The sequence below is a fragment of the Egretta garzetta genome, unplaced genomic scaffold (assembly GCF_000687185.1).
Source record: "Egretta garzetta isolate BGI_Z169 unplaced genomic scaffold, ASM68718v1 scaffold154, whole genome shotgun sequence".
NCBI classification, from domain to species: Eukaryota; Metazoa; Chordata; class Aves; order Pelecaniformes; family Ardeidae; genus Egretta; species Egretta garzetta.
In genome coordinates this window covers 8,175,848-8,195,858 of record NW_009259600.1, presented here as the reverse complement: position 1 = coordinate 8,195,858, position 20,011 = coordinate 8,175,848, and the positions used below count along the sequence as shown (strand labels likewise).

Genomic DNA, 20,011 nt, shown 5'->3' with positions numbered 1-20,011 from the left:
GGTCCCACCCAGTTTGGTGTCATCTGCAAACATACTGAGGGCACACTCAATGAGGGCATCCAGGCCATTGATAAAGATATTAAACAAGACTGGCACCAGAGCTGAGCCCTGGGGAACACCACTTGTGACCAGATTTAACTCCGTTGACCAGAACTCTCTGGGCTCAGCCATCCAGCCAGTTTTTTACCCAGCAAAGTGTGTACCTGTCTAAGCCCTGAGCCACCAGCTTCTCTAGGAGAATGCTATGGGAGACTGTGTCAAAGGCCTTATTAAACTCCAGGTATACAACATCCACAGCCTTTCCCTCATGCACCAGGTGGGTCACCTGGTCATAGAAGGAAATCAGGTTGGTCAGGCAGGACCTGCCTTTAATGAACCCATGCTGGCTGGACCTGATCCCCTGATTGTCCTCTGTATGCCTGGTGAGCACACTCAAGATGAACTGCTCCATAATCTTCCCCGGTACTGAGGTCAGACTGACAGGTCTGTAGTCCTCCGGATCCTCCTTCCAGCCCTTCTTGTAGATGGGTGTCACATTTGCCAACCTCCAATCGTCTGGGACCTCTCCTGTTAACCAGGACTGCTGATAAATGATAGAGAGTGGCTTGCCATCTCCTCTGTCAGCTCCCTCAGTACTTTTGGGTGGATCCCATCCAGCCCCATAGACTTGTGAGTGTCCAGGTGGCATAGCAGGTTGTTAACTGCTTCCTCCTGGATTATGTGGGGTTTATTCCACATTCCACTGTTGTAGTGTTCCCTTTTGGAGCATTACTTGATATTTCTCTGATGCAGATTGTCTGTTTACAAAGATTGGGCAGATTCTTTTTTCTCTCCAAACACTTGAAGAATCAAACAACTACAGAAATAGCTTCTGTAACCTTCCAGTTACATTAGATTATGTTCATCATTTTCTTTTTTAAGTGGGAGGCTGACTGCATATAAAGCAATGCACAAGGTGCAATTTTAAATTGTTTGTGTAAGTTTCATGATCCTTGTTCCACCGTTTTATTGGAAAACAACTTCCGATGTGTTTTTTTAAATAACAAAAATTACATAAACCATGTGGCTTGGCTGAGGAGAATGTTCTTGACAGAAATAATAAATTTTCTCATAATTTGAATGCTCATATTGTGGAAACAGTATCTTTAATAATTCATGGTTTTGTTAAAGCTAGCTATTCTGAATTAATTTTAAATCCTTTTCTGGATTGTAAGTATTTAAGCTATGCTATACACTGATATGGCCATAAAATCTTCACACTTCTTGCATTCACAGTTGTGTGATATTATTGATACATTTGCCGTATTCCTGTGTTCTTTGAAAGAGAACTCAAATGTTATCAAACAGCTCTGAAGATGATAACTGCTCTTTCTGTGACTATTCCCCATTAAATGAGTTTGTCAAAAGCTCATTTTCTGGATCGCCATTCATGCTAATTTTTTCCCTTTAGACTAAAGAAATTAGAGTGCCGGGAGCTAAAAAGTATATTCCACTGCAGGCATATGATGCAGCTTTCTGGGTTCATAGGATGTCAAGCACTGAAGTGGTTGTTGAAACTAACTTGCCTAACTTCTGTTAGGGAGATTTAGAAAAATGCTGCTGCTGTTCACAGGAATGAAAACACTCATCAGCTTTTCAGATAATGACTTGTAATTTTGACTGGAATTTAAAATTAGGAAACCTTTATCATCATGTGGAAAATGTACATACACATACTAGCTAGAAATTCCTAGCTACCAACAGGCCTGTGGTTTTATAACTGTAGGAGTTTTCCTCCATTGGTTTTGGATTGAGCTGTATTCAAATAATCTTTTTGCTCACAAATAGTAACTCAAAGAAATATAAGCAAAACAACAACATATTACACTTAATGTACATATGGTCAGATACATAAACCTTAAAAGTATGATTGTTGATTGATCTCATATGGACATAAATTTTCATCTTCACTGTTACTATCCCCATATTGTTTGGCTATGAAGGATCATCCCAAGGGCACAAATATACAGCTGCTCCTGGCAGTTAGCTAATTGGATTTTATAGTAAGAACCTGTGTCTTCCTTCCAGCGAGAGTTTTTGTGTTTCCTTGTTTTGCACAGGAGGGATCCAGTGGGTCGAGATCCTACTCCTTTTTGACTCAATTCCTTCTTTCTCAGCTTCCAGGCCATATGTGTACTAGCACATTGAACAGGGCCATGGCCTGTGTATGAACACAGCCTTGTGACACAAGATCCTCATAATTAAATTTTAGTGGAGTTTTGGTCTGACTCAAATAACGTTCCACAAATAATACTCAAGCAGTTTGGGATAACAAGCCATTCTCAAGCGGAAGTTTGCACAGGGCTGCCTTGTTTTGAGTGCTGAGAAGCTTTTACTGTTAGCACATGGGTTATTCTGGTTTGCTTTCTTCTGCTTAGCAGAGTAGTAGGGGCTGTTCAGAGCATTTTTCACAGCTTTTCCTTCCCCCTGTGGCTTAGTGAAACAGTTCTGAGGGAAAGAATTGTGGATTCAAAGAACACAGGGAGGCATTTTGAAGATAACCTGGGAATAGGGAAGGAATACAAAAAGTTTTGTGGAAGGAGGAGAGTCTTCATAACACTATCTGTACTATGTCCATCCATCCAGTTAGCTAGCTAGCTGGAGGATACCCCATAATTCCTTCTGCAGAAACAGCTTCACATTCTTTCCCTGCCTGTGGCGTGAAGAATTTTATAAAGCGCCTTGTAATATCAGCATGGTCTTTCTTGCAAAAATAAAGGATCTGAGGACAGGATGGACTTGCGAGAAAGACAAGAACTAGGGAATGCATGTCCTCGGAAAAGACAGAAGGCATGTTGCTTGTGTACTGGAAACAAACAAGACAGGATGGGAGTGGTGGTGGTGGTGAATTATTATGTTGCATGAATAAGCTTGTAAGAGTGAGTTATGAGTACAAGGGGATAAAAAAGGCACATTTCAGACATAAATAATGTTGTAACATAGTCACAAATACATTTCTTATGATAGAACACTTCAAAGTCATGAGTTGTAAGTTGCTTAAATCTGAAAAAAATAATTTACTTCAAGGGACTGGGATAGATGACATGGAAGCAACTTGTTTCTTTCAAACAGTTACCAAGTAATTTGGATATAAGGAAATGATTTTTGGTGACTGGAATGTGTATAAAGATATTGTGTGAGTAACGCCTTTCATGGAGACCCACTCTCCTGTGATAGAGAATGACATGTCATGCTAGTTTCATAAAAAGTCACTTCTGACTGCAACTGTTACTCTGATAACTGTCACTTTCATCAGTGTTACAAAAGGAGCCAGCATGTTCTCTGCTTCTCCTGAGGTCTAAATTCAGCAAGTCCAGTGGAGATAGACTTGATATCAAAGTGGTGAGAGACCATATTCGGTTTTGTGTCTCCTGAGGTCTAAATTCAGCAAGTCCAGTGGAGTTGATATCAAAGTGGTGAGAGACCATATTCAGTTTTGTGAAAACATGCTCATGAAACTATTCTGGTCCTGACCAAGGCATAATCTACAGTGTGCATTTCAACAGTATGATCTACGGGAGCAAGAATGAACAATACGTGTTTCAGAGGTCTTTGGATCACTAGATTGGGCACCAGAGAAGATGATGCCACACAAGAAAGTATCTTCTTTATTTTGGGCAATATTTTTTGATGTAAAATTAAACACAATTTTGTGTTGGAGCATAGTTGTGTTTTAAATGTGTTGTACTCAGCACAGTCTTCCCTATGCAAATGTTACTGGATAACATCAGTTTTAAGTGTTGTGTTGACACGTGGGTATATACACTTGTGCCTAGTCTGACACCAGTGCTTCAATTTAACACCATTAATGTATACTGGTAAGACTCATGTGGTCTTCCAAAGGCTGTTAATATAACCATGTAAGGTATCCCTTACATGTAAAACTTAATAAATGTAATGATATCACAATTCAGCTTAATTATGCTTACAGCCTGTAGCAGAGCACCATGAGAAAGATTAATGTTGTTAAAGAAACTTTCTAACCAAAAGATGGAAATGCTATTTTACAAGAGCCAAGTGAGATTTTGAGAGGTTGTTTTTTACATTAGTGATTTGAACATTCAGTAGAATTGTAGCAGAGGTCCTCCCAAATGATAGTTGTGTGCTCTCATCATGAAACAGTTTTGTCTTCCGGGAAGAGCATCTCCTGCCTGATCTGTTCTGTTTGGGACTCACTGGAACAGCCCTTCACTTTGGGGCTCATGTCAAATTAGCACTCTAACTTTTTGACTCTGGTGTCAGTCATCTATTCTTGTTCAGCTATTTAGAGTAGCAGCTGAGCCCAAGCAGGAGAGAAAAGAGCAACCCATAAGTGTGATGCTTGGGGTATTTAGAGAGATTATGGTGCTGAGATTCAAGTCCCCGCTCAAGCTCACATACAGATTGTTTGACTGTTGATCTTCCCTGCAGTATCTGTGCTCCTAGTCATGTGCATCTTTGCTATTTGGGATGAATTGCTGTCTTTTGAAAAGAAAAAAGAATTAAGTCCTACCTACAAAAGTTCTTTCCTTTTGCCTGAAGTGAAAGAAAAGTTTTTTTTTTTTTCTTTAGATTTTGAATTTTTGGCCCTAAATGATACAATTTATTTCTTTGCAAAGAACAAAACAGAAAGATCTCTTAAGCTCCCAATTAATCTCTCTTAGAATACAAAAATGGAGCCTTCTTTTTTTAAAGCATACCCACCTCCCTGGGATGCACTTACTAGGAGCCGTGCTAAGTGTCTGTCTATTCCCAGGATCCACTTGTTCTGGAGTGAAGAAAGTGGTTTCAGAGAGAGGTTCTCAACATAATTTGTCGCAGTAGGAAATACTCTTCTGTTTTTAGTTAAACAGTAAAGAAGTTAGATTGTGATCCAGCCCTGAGGAAGACGCATTGGCTGTGACTGTAGGAAACAGCTGTTTCAGGCACATTGCCTAGCCAGAGGGTAACATCTGTGCAAGGTGTGCACCTCACACCTGCATCCTGTAACTGTGATTCTTCCTCATCAGGAAGTCTGCTACTACTGATGCTGTGTGTGTTCGAGAAGGGACAAGGAAAAAAGTGAACCTAACTTCTGTATGTCTACTAATATATTTGGTGTAGAACAAAATATAACAGCCTGAATTGCTGCAGGATACGAACAAGATTTTGAGAGGCATACTTTTCAAACTTGGAATGATTATACAGACATTTAGTTCTTTATTCAAACTGACAATAACCTAGTTTTTATTTTAGCCTTTTGAGAAGGTACCTCTGGCTTCAATCTAAACATGGTTTTAAAACTTGCCACCAAATATTTGTTAGTATTTCATAGAAATAATTCTGAATATTTAGCATTATTTTCCCATATTCTTTTAAGTTAACATTATTTAACACATTTGTTCTCTAAGGAAATTGAAGTCATTTCTATAGACTACATCTTTATTTCAAATAGTTCAATGAATAATTCAATGTGATGGAAATGAAGAAGTATACTGACCTTTTCAGAAATTATCTCCTTAAACAAAATCTATTCCACATTCTCAACTAAGGCAAAAGGAGCTGAATATTCTTTATGGCTTCTGGGAAGACACTGATGCTGTAAAACACTGAATTATTATCTGCTTTATTCAGTGAATTGTCTGACAGGAGATGAACCCATAGGATATATTGACTGTGTCTGGTTTCAATTTTGTTTTGTCTATAAAAAGTCAAAGCTTCCTATGAGCATTATCAGGCAAAATAAATAAAGTAAGAGAGATAATTGTTTAATGAACTTGGAGTAACATGATTCAAGCAGAACACCCCCACAGATTTTGCCAAAGCTAATAAAACTCTTTTGCACCCTACTTATTATTTTTGAATAAGTATCAATTCTTAAGGTCATTTTTAAAACCAGTATTGAATTCTGTTTCTTTGTACTCATGACTGCTTTAGTAGTTTTGACTCTGTTAATCACCATGCAATTGGAAATGAGGTGATATAGAACCTGGATGTCATCTAGGGTAAATATTTATAAAATCAGGTACTTTTGTTTGTGATTCCTGGTTCTGAGTACTTTAATGAATATCAAAGAACAACAAATTGCTATTTATCAATTTTTTTACATAACACCTAGGCACTATGTCAGAATTTCCACAATTTACTATATAGTTATAGGCATAAAGAACAAGAAACTCGTTTGCTTCATCCTAGTACATAAATAGGATGAAAACTGTCAGTAAGTTTCTATATTGTGTCATTCTTTGCTCTGAAAACAAGTGTTATCATGTCTACAATAACAATCTATTCTAAATATAATACAAAATGTCACCTGATCATTCCTTGGTAAAAACCCTATTTTACTAATTGATTGTGTTTCTTCTGTCTTTTTAACTGACTTATTTCAGATCAAACTTTGCCAAAATATGATCTTAATACAATTTTCAGCAGCAAAAATCTAGAAGTTTTCCATTTGTGAACAATAAAATGGAACATTAAAATAATCAATGCTAAGTCACTGCAAAGATTTGTATACCTTGTCTGTGGCTGGTAGTGGACAGTTAAGAAAGCATATTGTGATAATGGAAGCATATTTCCCTGCTATATTCTCCCAGCTTCCTTAGAGTGGTAATGAGGAAAATGTAGGAGAACTCTGAAAACTTCTGGAAATTTCTTACCTTTCCCTATTACATTAAGCACTCTTCTGGGAACTTAAAGCCTCTGATTTACCAGTCATCCCAAAATGTTATGCAAATTTCAAGGGAAAAGCAAAATGTGTATTTTTGGAATAAAATGTAAAGTTTAAAGAATTAATCCCTCTACTTGGAAACATATAATGAACAAAATATAGAAAGCTAATGACAAAATAGTTTTTCTTAGTCATTTAAAATGCAGTTTTGGAACAGTGCTTATGACCCACTGGGTTTCAGAGGGGCTTAAAATGTAGTTAACTACAAACACATTCATGAAATACAGATGTTCCTTTTCCTAGTAAATTGACAGCTGAGGATGACTTGGATCACCTCATGTATTTCTTTGAGTTTAAGTATAGAACTTTAACACAAATAATTCTGAAAATATTTGCTGTAGCAATATGAATGCAAAAAACAAAGAGTATATATGTACTGGGCAAAAACCACATTTAATGATAGCCATAGGTCTGGAATAGGTAACTCCTAATGTTAACTTTTAAGATTTAACACTATGCCCTAAGGCATTCTCAAAACCAAAATTTTGTCCATAGACGTTGACAAGCACAGTGTAAGGCAAGATTGAAGACATCTTATCAGTTGGGACCCCACAGATTTGAGCAGTAAAAATATAAATGTTCTGCTAACTAAAATTCTTGGATTTCATTACTGAATTTTCATTACTGAACAACTACTGAAATGTCTCATGAACAGCAAAATTAATGAGGTCTGCTTTTCTGTGGGTTTTTGTCCTGTGTCCGGCATAGAAATCCCATTCTTGTTACTAATAATCTCCTGAATCCCTATTATTTTCTAAGGTTCTCTGTGGCGATAGCTTGAGTTCCCCTCTTATGTCCCTCAAATCTCTCCCAGATGTCTAAGGATCCTCCAAGGCAATACATGCTCAGCATCTGACCTTGGCTGGCTGGTCTGAGCCTGCTGATAGGCAATTGGAATAGGCAACTCCTGAGCTTCTGCTTCAGCATTTCTCTCAGCCACAACTCATCCCAGGCACCACTTCTCCTGAAACCTTGTTGAACTTCAAGTTTGTGTGATTTCTATCCCAACCTCAGAAGTGTTCAAAAAGTATTGCACACAAATAAAGGACAGGTGGGCATAAACAGTTGCACAAGCTTGTTTCCTTAAGTTTTCTGCCTGAAGAAAAAAAAAATGTATTTGAAGATAAAATTCTGAAATGCACTTTGAAGGCTGAAGATCTTGAAGGCAAATCAAAAGAACCTGCCACAATAATTTTGTTTGCCAGCCTCAGCATTGGGAATGGAAACGAAAAGCTAAATCATATTTTTCAGGGTTTTTTGGCTAATAATGTGTCATTTTCTTCTGCACACAAAAGCTTACATATCTCATCAAAGAAGTAGTGTTCTTGTAGCAGCGACAGTCTAAGTAAGATATAAACAAGGAAAGCTGTGTAGTTATTAAGTCAGCCAAAGTATCTGGAAAAACCAGCAAGCATGAAAGTCTCTCTTCAGGTCTGAAACAGAGGCAGTAAACTGCAGACTAAATACAGGTTGGAAACAGTTGAGTTTGGCATAATAAAATTATGCTTGAAGAAATTGTTCCCAACCCTGTGCTTAACAGAAATGTACTGCTCGTCTCTGTTTTAGATCTATGAAAGCTTTGAGTGCCTGTTTGTTTGTTTATTTCTTTTTCCAGCCATATTAGGTGTTTAATAAAATACAATACTTCTCCTTAGGAACATTCCTTGCTTCAGAGATATCTTTTATATTCCACTTACTTCTATGGTTTTCTTTTCATAAAAGCAAGGAGTTTGTTTAAAAAGAAGTTGCTCCTGACAAGAAAAAAAAAAAGAGTCATGCTTAGTCTAGGATTTAATGTGAGTTTCAGTATTGTAACTCCCTATAATAGGATACAGTTTTTTGTAACTAATGTGGTGTCTTTCCTCATAATACTCTATGTTCCTTTTTATATTCCTTCTCTTCCCTTTTGCTGCAACTTCATTTCCTCTGGTCAGGAGAGCAAACCACTTAGTGATAGATTTTCATCTTAATGTAACAACACATACGAAAAAGGAGAAGGAAGTGTAAATGCGAAGAAGAAAAATTATTATTTCAGACTAACTCTATATGGTGTCTGGAGTTTATGTAGAACACATATGGGAACACATAATGTTAAAAAAGCCACCTGTATTACGTCCTGAATAAGCTGTAATCTAAATAAGATAAGACAAATATAATTCAATAGAGCCACAGTTCAAAGGGGAGTCCCATCAGCTTGCCAGCACTGGGAAAAAGAGAGAAGGGATTTTCTGAAAATCTTCTTTTAAAGGGAGACAGCTGATAATCTATAATATAATGTATAATAATATATCTTCTGTGAATAAGAAACCATGTAGACTGTAAAGAAAAGTACTTTGGCTGGTATCTAAACACCTGTGCTCCAACTTCTGCCTTCTGGATTTCAGGGAGACAAACTGCCCGTTAGGTAGTTGCTGCAGGGCATATTTTCCCTTCCTCTGAGACAAGTGGCGATAACCACTGGTGAAAGACGATGTCGGAGAGAAACCACTGACTGCTCTGGTATGACACTGCCAAAGCTGCTAGAACTGAGAGACCATGTGTGACAGTCATAGGGCAGAGAGACAAGGCAAGGAGTTGGAAGGGATCAAAGGAACATCTAGAAAACAGTGAAAACTACAGAAAGCTATGTCAGCTGTAGACAGGGTTTATGCTGGTGAGAACAAGCTTTTTGTATTTTAGGAAGTATGTATGAAACCAAACATGCATGTGAACATGATCAAAGCAGTAGGTGAGATACAGAAACATCATCATGGGAAAGCTAGTATTTACAGGGACCTAGGTAGGAAATAATCTACTTGAGAAAGAGGATAAAATGAAATAATGTGCAGGAAAGGAAAAGCCAACTGATAGCATCCTCCCATATTTCAGTTTGAGTCTTCTCTGAGACTCACCACAGACTACTGAATTTTAATTCTTGCAGGCTAACCACTTTGTCCATGGGTATCACTTGATGGTCTCCGAGCCAAAAGGCAGACATGCTTATTCAAAACATAAACCAGTGTCCTCAGCTCAGCATAGCCAAATGTGAAATGTCTTCACAGTCTCTAGTATCAGTGAGCACCAAATATCTGCTCAGGTAGGCTAGTTAAAATAATGACTCCTGAGTAGAGTGCTTTCTAATGTAATTCCTTGTAGGAACAACTAAAAAATCCCTCCATTTTGTATTTTTTTGATCCAGGTATAAGCTTCTAAGCTTCTAAATTTTTAAAATTAATTTTCTTTGGAAGTTTGCAGCTGGTATACCTATGCATTGCCTGGGTGAAGCGTTAGCTGCGCTGCAATATAATAACAAAAGAAAGAGAGGGCTGTACTTTCAGGGTTTCCATCTCACATTAGGAGTGACTGAAATGTCATACAGAGATCGATTTCTTGCCAACGTGTCTCACGGACACAGTTCCCATTACGTAATTTCTAGTCCCAAGGAAGTCTCTTAATTTTACCCCCCTTTAAAACATAACTGCTTTCTGAAAATGCTCAAACTTATTCTTCAGAATTACACTGACTCAATCAATGGCAGATCACATGGTTTAATAAATGATCTGAAACAGAGAGCAAATGTTGTCTGTTAAAAAACACATTGGGGAGTGCATAGGGAAAGTAACTTCCTACAATGAATGACAAAGGAATATATTTGAGACTGGATACAGTCTAATCTATTCCAAAACCAGGATTGTTTTATTGTTTATTTCTTTCTTATATCTGGCAGTCACATCTTAGTAACAGAGGGTGAATTTTTATCACAGGCAAGAAAATCATCCCATATTTAATGTAATTTGATCAGGAAATTTTCACAAGGGTCTTCTAGAACACTCCCAGAACACCACTGTAAGCAAATCAGAAGATTTCCAGCGCCCTTTTTTCCTAGCTTAAGAAATATGAATACACATTGAAATAGTTCTTCACAAGTAAAGATTACAGTCTGAAATTATTTTTATGGTTTAAAGAGAACAAAAATGGAGCTAAGAGTTCTCCAGTTAGGAGTTTATAAAGAAAAATAATTTTAATATATAGTAAATTAAATTAATTAGATTAAATAAAACCTTAAATTTAATGTAGTAAAATATTCACTAAAATTTAAACAACTTTCAAACCTGGAAGGTGCACAAAAATATAGGCCTAGGAATACATTTTGAAAACTGTTTATAGTTTTTCTTTTATTATTATTATTTTTCCATGTTTGAAAATTGGATAGTTTGCTTAATTTGAAATAAGATCATCTGAATACATGAAATGTGAAGAGAGTTAGGTACCTTAAATATTCTACTGGTGTTTATTTTTCATTCTTAGAAAATAAAGTTACAGTACCCTCTCCTGTGCTTTGGGTAGTCTATAGGAATGTTCCTAACTCCTTAAGTTAAAGGTTTCAAAGCATCAAAACATATATAGATATCTTATTTCATCTCAGTAGGGTGAGAAAAAAAAAATAGTATCCAAAATATTAGCCAATATGAGCTTTAGTGGGCCAAGAATTAAGTAAATAAAGTTACAGCTGGAGATCACTCACAGACACACCCGTGTCCTGCAGGTCTTACATACAGAAGAGGATTTCAGACTAAAAACTTCCCTCCTTCAGTTGTTTCAGACACTCCACTGCAAAGGAATGGTCCATTCTTCTTTAGAGATTAAGACATGAGCTATCAACTTGAATTCAGTGTATAATCTAAGCTAATTTAAACTCTTTTTAACACTCCATAGTGTATAGCAGAATTCTGTTTTGACTTAATTACCTTAATGATAACTAGGATTAACACCATAAGAAATGTATTATTAATATGACTACGTCCAGTCTTCCCATTGAAGGATGTGAAAATACAGCATCATACTATTAATATCTTATAATTGGAAGATGATTTTAAACTCATAACCTCAACTGCCCATTCAAATATCAGTTGAAATGCACAACAGTCCTACATGGTATGTATTAGTAGACTCATTTTAAAGAGAGTCAAACTGGGGCACAGAAAGCTATGACCAGTAATTAAAATGTATAGGTAAAATATAATGATGGTTTTATTATTGTATAAAGATTCTACCAATTACAAAAATTACATCTAGTTATTTTGCCAACTTTTTTCTAGGGTTTTGGTAGCCCATCAGGTGAACATTGGCTGGGAAATGAATTTATCTTTGCAATAACAAGTCAGAGGCAATATTCTCTAAGAATTGAATTAATGGACTGGGAAGGAAACCGGGCATATTCACAGTATGACAGATTTCACATAGGAAATGAAAAGCAGAATTACAGGTAAGAATCTACTGAAATTATTTTGACTCTGCTGAGTGATAAATATTGTTCATTGTTCACTTGTTAAATATGAGAAAAGACAATAATATGACACTGATTTTCATCAAAAGTGAATAAAGAGGGTAAAAATAAGAAAGAAATCTGATTTCTCAGTACTGGAAAATTAAACTAACATATCTGAGCACAAAGGATAATCTATTGATTGTGTTGCTGGTAGAACTGCTCAAAAACTATATAACTTCTAGCATATCTGAGACCATCAGAACTCAAAACTGAATGGAAAAAGGATATGGATTCTTCATTACATCTTCCTATCTCAGAAGCATAAAACTGAAACAATGGATATGGGAAGAAAAGACAAAGTTGATGTTAAAACATCTGATATTTCCAAACTAAAAATTCAGTGTAAATGAAGAGGAAAAAATAGAATGCTGGATCTTATTGTGAGGAGATGAAACACAAAACAGAGTTTAAGGTACTGGGTAGCCTAGATTAATCATCAACAGCAGCATGCCACTTATAGTTCAAAAAAGACATTTGAAATTAAAAATTTTTCCAATTCTTTTCTCTCATTTTTTTTTTAAGATAAGAAAGTAGGAAACTTAAATCTGCTTATAAAAAAAAAGAAAAAAAAACCTTGGAGACACAACAGATATGGATGACCTAAGTGGTTTAATTTTATTTTTTATTAATTTTCGTTTCATCTGAACAGACAGTACAATGCTGGAGAAAGAAAACGAAACCCAGAATCCTAAATTATTTATTACAGCACATTTACTTAGCATAAGACTTAGGAGAGAAACAACTATATTGTAAACTCAAACATTCAAGTCATAGCTTGTGAAACTAGGTTGGTATTTAGATTTTTAAATTCAAGTAACTTGATGCTCAGAAATGCTGATTGCCTCCTTCCCCCCTGGGCCTCCAGAGAAATGGAAGTGAGAGAAATTTGCCCTTTCTGCTGACAGAACTCTGCCCAGGCGGGACACAGTGTAATGCCCCTGTCCTCTGGGGGTTGTCAGAGGGCACTACTGCATAGTGTAGAAGCTCAAAAGCTATGTTTAGAAGCAATATGCATGAGTTTAGTTCTTGCATGAAGCAAGGATGGTCCCATGGCACACAAAGGACAGCTCTGTCCTCCATTGTCTCCAGCAATGCCACCCCTGTTTCCCCGGATTTGGGAAGGTGGAGTACCCATTCTGAGGTGCTCTTAGGCAAAGAATGAATATATGTAAAGGAAATTTCTCAAAACAGAGGCTAGAAATATTTATACAAAACATAAAAACAGCAGTGTAGAGGTGGATAATATGGGGCCTTAGATATTGGTAGAAGCAGATTCTAAAAAATGTAAGGAAAAGGTAGGAAAAATATTTGCAAGTGCGGAAAAATATCAAAGGGCAGAGTTACACATAGCTCTAAAATTTGTGGTGAAAATCAAAGAAGATGCCAGGACTGTTACTCAGAGGGTGAATTAAGATGGCTGAATTTACTAACAAAAACAGTGCATTTCTTGCTCACATTTATTCTGTAGTGAATAGGGACAACATGTATTGTTGAAGAATCAGAAGAATGTTGAAAATTTAACTTATGTTAAAGCTTATGTTAAGGAAGGGTTTCTTTTCAGGACTCATCTGGGTTCATTCACGGCAAAACACTGAGAGAATTTCTTGGTTTGTTTCAAAATGGTAGACTGTATTTGTAGTAAGATAGTAGAGCAAGTTGGAAATGCTTAAGGGATTTCTGCTTATTGTAAGTCCATGTAACGTGTCCAGAGTAGATGAAGAGGCAAGGAGTTTGGAGGAAGGGCTGCAACTTTGTCCCTCCAACAGTGTGGGAACTCTGCTGGGCACTATGACCTGAGGCTGCCTCAGGTGCCAACTACCAACCGGGATGAGAACATGGGCTTAAGAAATTATGTACAGCTGCCTATGTATGTTTAATTGATTGCCCTTTTTCTGGAAGTTTTAGCCTGACCCAAGTAGCACTTTCCCAGGCAATTCCTGAACACAACTGTGGGATCCCATGGAGTGGATCCCATGGACTTTTCTTTTTCCGATGTGAGCAAGCCCATGTTAATTTGTTGGGGAAGAAAGTCTAGCCATACAGACATGACTAGTGGTGTGCCACTAACTTTGAAGGCTGAAGAGCAAGCCCTAGCCCAAGATTTAAACTTTATTCAAATTTTGATATGTCCTTTGTTATCTGTAATAAACTTTGCCTCAAAGAAAGAGCCTTTAATGGATTTGGGCATAGGATTTGTTTCTCTGCCTTGGCTGATAACACAGGCACTTGGAGATTTCTTAAACAGATTAGGTTTAACATATTGATGGTCATCTGAGTAGCCCTGGAAAATCATCCTGAATCAGTCTAGGTCTCCAGCACGACTATGTGAATAGGGAAATATTTAGGAAAGGAAAGTAAACCCACTTTCATTAGAAGAAAGGGATGTCTTTTGGTGATATAAACCATATTTTCTGAACATGGAAACAACTGGGAAAACTGATCCATGAAAATTCTTCTTTCTGAACAAAAAAAAGCAAAAGACATCTTCAAAAGCTTACAAATTAAATCAGAAAGGGTGTACAGGCCTCAAAATATATAATGTTGAGTAACAGAGATAAATTCTGCTATCCATGTTCAAGTCGCTTTTCCACAAAAATCAGAAGGAATCTGACTTGGGACTAATGACTGCAGTTTTGGTTCCTGTCCTACTCCATAGTCCAGTTAAAGGCCAGAATGAGCTCTTCTCATGCTGTCTGTGTGGCCTCCATACAGTACAACTGAAGTTCCTTTGTCTAGGGAATGGGGAATCAGTTCCATTCCCATTATTCTGGAATAAATAGAGAGGGAAACATGAAGAGGTAAAAAGGTTCTGTCCATCTTGGTCCTTTGGGTTTCAGATTAATTCCTCAGTTATTTTTACTGAAACATATTTGAATATTTAGAAAAAGAAACTGAGTAACACGGTGACGGTTCTGGAAATACAGAAGTGTAAGCCATATGCAAATCTTAATTGGTTTTTGTGCTTGACAAATGCACTAGTGCCTAGTCCAGACAGATATATGTCCAACAGACATTTTGCAAACCAAAATTATGTTGGGCTCTTTTAGAAATTATTACAAGAATGTGTCCTATGACATAAAAGCTCTTTATTTTGCTTGCCAGCATCACTATCTGTGATAGAAACAACTCCAGAAGGCAGACCAAATAAAAGCCTGATTATTGAGTCCTAAACAGCTGGCCACCCTTCAGAGAATGCTGTTTTCTCTTTATCTGAGGAGCTGCCATTAAGAATTTAAATGATTCCCCTGAAGTTGAAAACCACAGTTCCCAACCTCCTGCCCACAGTGCCTTTCCTTCACAGTTGTCGGGCATTTGCCATGTTTGCTTTCAATACCACAAACACAGAACAGCATACTTTTCCAAACTTTAGTTGCTGTTCATTTGAAATGATTTTGCCAAACAAATTAGATGCTCTCTTATTTTGGAAGCTGTTAGGATTTTTTTCTGTTGACCCACATTGAATGTTGCTTCTTCAACACTGTTTGCAAAACTAAGTAATTGTAGGCTGGCTGCACTCTGCATTAGTTTCAAATAATAGAAGTTCACTAATAAATAATAACCAGTGAAGAGACAATTTTCAAAGCTGATCTGGGCAGTAGATCAAGAAGATCTGAAATAGAGAAAGGGTATTGAAATGAAAGGGAAAGCTCAACAAGTGGAACACCTTTGATTTATGCTATGGCAGTACCTTGTACATTTGGAAGACATGAAAAAAATTAAGGTTCCAGCTCTCATGTTTGAATATAGTAAATTAAAAAAAAAAAAAAGAAAATAAATGCAAGATGTGATAAAATGTGTCTGAGAAAATATGGAAAATTATTTTCATGCAGTTTTTCCAAAATTCAACCCTAACGTTATGCAAATTTTGATTCATTCTGGATTACTCCCAATTGGTGATTTCAGAAGGGTTCTGTTTTTTCTCTGGTGTGTTTGTATTCTCTTTACTACTTTTTATTAGCCCAAAGAATCTATGATTTAAAAGAGTAATGCTGAACACATGTATGTTAAAAATATACTTGTTTGTCTTTCAAAATGAGACAGCTCCAAAAGGGTTTCTGGGAATGCAGAATGAAGTCTATTTATCCCATATGATGACTGCATAGAAGAAAGTTGAGATGAGAAGGTGGATAATGAAGCAGTAAATGTATAATGATGCATGATAACTGAAACAGGAAAATCAATGTTGCACCACATGTGAAACCTTACAATAGCATGGAGGTATCTAAGTGATTAATTTCCTTTAGAACATCCTTAGGCTTCTTATCTATGCAGAACGATTACGCAGAGGGCTGTCTGCAAATATGATGAACTCTCTCTGACAGTATCTTTGCAAATCTTACACTGTAGCAAGTAAAATTTCCATAGAGTAAGAAGAGTCACATCTTGCAAGCCCCATTTAGCACAGTGTTTCTTAATTTAAGTCAAAGGAATTATTCACAGAACTATAAAAGCATTAGTTGAAAGAGACTCCCAGAAGACACACAGCCTCCTCTCTTTTCCTATGCAGACTCTATCTAGCCCACTCTTGATAGTCTGTTGACATTGTTCGACTTTCTTAGGAGCTGTACAGATATGACACACTGCTGCTCTGAGCTGTGTCCACAGATCCTCCAGAATTAAACAGGAATTGGGATTTCAGGCACCACACTCCATAATCCCACATATTAGTTAACGAAAGCAGATATACCGATGCTGGATCTTGAACAGCAGTAATTTCAGCCTGCACACATATCTGGTCTTGCTACTTATAATACAGGAGCAATACGTCCAAGCAAGACTGTGATGGAGAATGGGGGAAATGCAATTTTTAATTGGCTGAGGTATTTGTACCTCGGAACTTTCAGAGAGGTTAAATATACCCTCACCTTCCTATGACAATATATCCCAGTATTTAGTCATTATTTTATTTAGAAAAGCTTTCCATTGCTGCAATGACTCGCTAGCTTTGGTCCTATCCATGGAGGAATATGATTAAATGATGAGGCAGTGCTGCTGAGGTGAGCAAGACTTTGGGATTGCTGTAGGTATAGGTGAAAACTGATGATGGACAGAGAGCATCCTAACTTCTGTGAGTGAATCACGTACTTAAGGTGATGGCTGACTTTTGACAGTTAAAATTAAGAGTATTTATAAGGGAACCAGCATGGTGAAGAGATTAGGAAATCTTATGAGAAAATGAAAGAGAGCATAGATAAATTATTATTGGAACAAGCAAGAGAGAAGTTGACAGGAGAATATCAGATATGTAGAGAAGAATCAGATGTATGGGTCCTCAGAGGCAAGAGGTTGATGGAATTTGTTGCAAACAGGAGGGAGAGTTATTGAAATGATTCAAATCACTTCAAACCACTGACATGGTCCTGTGATTCATACAAATCTAGGTAGCACAGTTTCTAAGCTCTCCAAAATACTGTTTCTCTCCAGGCTTTACTTTGGGAAACCAGATCAATTGTTGAATGTAAACTAGCAATTGTTAACACTTGTGAGACCTGGTAGCAGAGAGTTATTAGTTCACCGAGTAGTATCATAGAATCACAGAATCACAGAATCATAGAATCATAGAATAGTTTGGGTTGGAAGAGACCTTTAAAGGTCATCTAGTCCAACCCCCCTGCAGTGAGCAGGGACATCTTCAACTGGATCAGGTTGCTCAGAGCCCCGTCCAGCCTGACTTTGGATGTTTCCAGGGATGGGGCCTCCACCACCTCTCTGGGAAACCCGTTACAGTGTTTCATCACCCTCATCATAAAAAATTTCTTCCTTATACCTAGTCTGAATCTGCACTCTTTTAGTTTAAAACCATTATCCCTTGTCCTGTCACAACTGGCCCTGCTAAAAAGTTTGTCCCTATCTTTCTTATAAGCCCCCTGTAAGTATTGAAAGGCTGCAATAAGGTCTCCCCAGGCCATTGGATTTTTTAGCTTTTGTTTGTTTAAGAGTTTGTATATTTACTTTCAGCAATAGTATTATTTCTCTCTGTTTTCTTAGGCAAACTAGGTAGGTAGCCTGGAGCCAGAGGCCTTGATGTAATGTTAATCTTTGATTTTTTTAAGGTGGAGGCTATTGATTTATTTAGTCACCATTGTTGGACTAGTGCTGGAATTTGTTACAAAAATTTCTGATTTTTCTTTCTGTAAAGCAGAGAAAAAATATTTATTGTACAGCCTTTTAAATTTTACCAATGAAAATGCTGTAATAGGTAAAAGGAAGTATTATTTGGATGTGTGACTTTTATGGGAACAGCGGGTTTTGTACGTCTTTAATTTAAAAATGTGTTCCACAGACTATTGCTGTTTCAGAAGCAGGACACTAACAGGCCATTGCCACTTTCTTCAGTGTATAAACCCTCATTTTTAAATATTGGTGTGCTCCTTTGTTATTACTCAGGCTTTTCAGTGATGCATTTGCCATAAGTAACACATTCTCTTCTTGTGTCATTTTAGTAGTTTAGGTAAAACAGGAAATCAACCTGACTTGTAAGTTTTTCTGAGCCATCTGCTTAGCTTCTGCATTATTCTGTATTATTTGTATCACAGTAAACCTTCAAAGGGACCATTCTCAAATGGGGAAGAAACAGCACAGTGGAGGACACATAGGAGATCTGTAGCAAAGCAAGAAAATAAACAGATCCTCTGAGACCCAGTCCTGTACCCAGACCCCAGTATTGTCTTGCCAAATATGAAAGCTTCAGAATAACTCAAAAAATAGACATGGTGCAAAAATTTAAACCCATAGAAATTCACTTTTCTTTGGAAGCTTGAAATTCAATTTTCAAGTCTACTTCAGAGGAAATATCCATGCAAAATCCTATTAACAGACAGAATGTTATCTGTGGTATGCATACTTTCCATGATTTGAAAATATATTTAATATTTTTTCACCAAATAATGGTATAAAATGGATAATATGGAAAAAAAGATTTAATGTCTCTCTGTATGTATAAGTATCTGACTGAAATAACTTTACTCTATTTAAGAACACTGTCAGTCCAATAATATTCCATGAAGTCCAAATACTGGGAGTACAGGGATTCAATCTGATGCCCATTAACCAGAGATCTTTCTGGAATCAGGCCAGTGCTGCTATATTATATCAGTGACTAAAGCTCACTGGCAGCCCATGCACCATCTCCAAATGTAAGCAGAAATGAAATATAACATCTTCTCTGACTAACTGAAAGTTGATGCAAATATACTTGTGGAGTTTATGAATAATAAAGTTTAACTTAATCCACATAAATCTCTATGTATACTATCCATCCACAGCTGATCATTTCCCACCTCTAACTACATAAGTAGTTCACTATACAATATCTGTGGCCATCCTGAAGCAGAAACAGAGGATTTCTTCTTCTCTGTGAAGAAATATAATGAGATTGCATGTATACTGAATACTGTAAAGGAGCAACTGGGTAGGGAAGGGGAAGCGGATAGTGAGAGAAGAGGGATCATGTGCAGCTCCTGAGGGGAAGACGAGACGGCTCTGTTGGATACTGGGTTAGGGAGTAACACTTTTCCCCACCACGTGCCCATTTTGGTGGGAAGCTGGCTGGGGAGCAGGGGGGCAGTTTCCAGCACCAAAGAATTTTTTGCTTCTATTCCCTTCAAGAAGCAAAAAAATGGGTTCACTTTATCAAAATAGGCCCTCCATGAAGTGATATGCAATTCTTTGTTATCCCCTCAAAACTTTGTAACTGGCAGCTCTGCAAAATCTCGTGACTGTCGTGTTTGAGTGAAGAAAGAGCACAGGCTGCAGACGTGAAAGCACAGCTGTGCCAGACCCAGCTATAACAGACATTCAATACCAAACTATGTCTGTCCATATGAAGTATAATAATTGACTTTCCAAGAGCTACAAATTGTTACAGAACTACCAATGAGATCTTGCACCAACATAGTTGACTGAACTGTCTCTTTCACATGACAGAAAGGCATTGATGATTACTGTTCTTAGCTTATAACTTAAATATCTTTAAA

General features: G+C 37.1%; 1 protein-coding gene across 1 annotated transcript in view; it reads left to right on the top strand.

Annotated features, from left to right (window-relative positions):
- ANGPT1 (angiopoietin 1) overlaps positions 1-20,011 on the top strand; it is a 174,220-nt gene that overhangs the window by 121,747 nt on the left and 32,462 nt on the right. Inside the window, exon 7 of the mRNA XM_009638391.2 lies at positions 11,806-11,972. Within this exon, the coding sequence (XP_009636686.1) occupies positions 11,806-11,972 (167 nt within the window). The remainder of the gene's footprint in view (positions 1-11,805; positions 11,973-20,011) is intronic.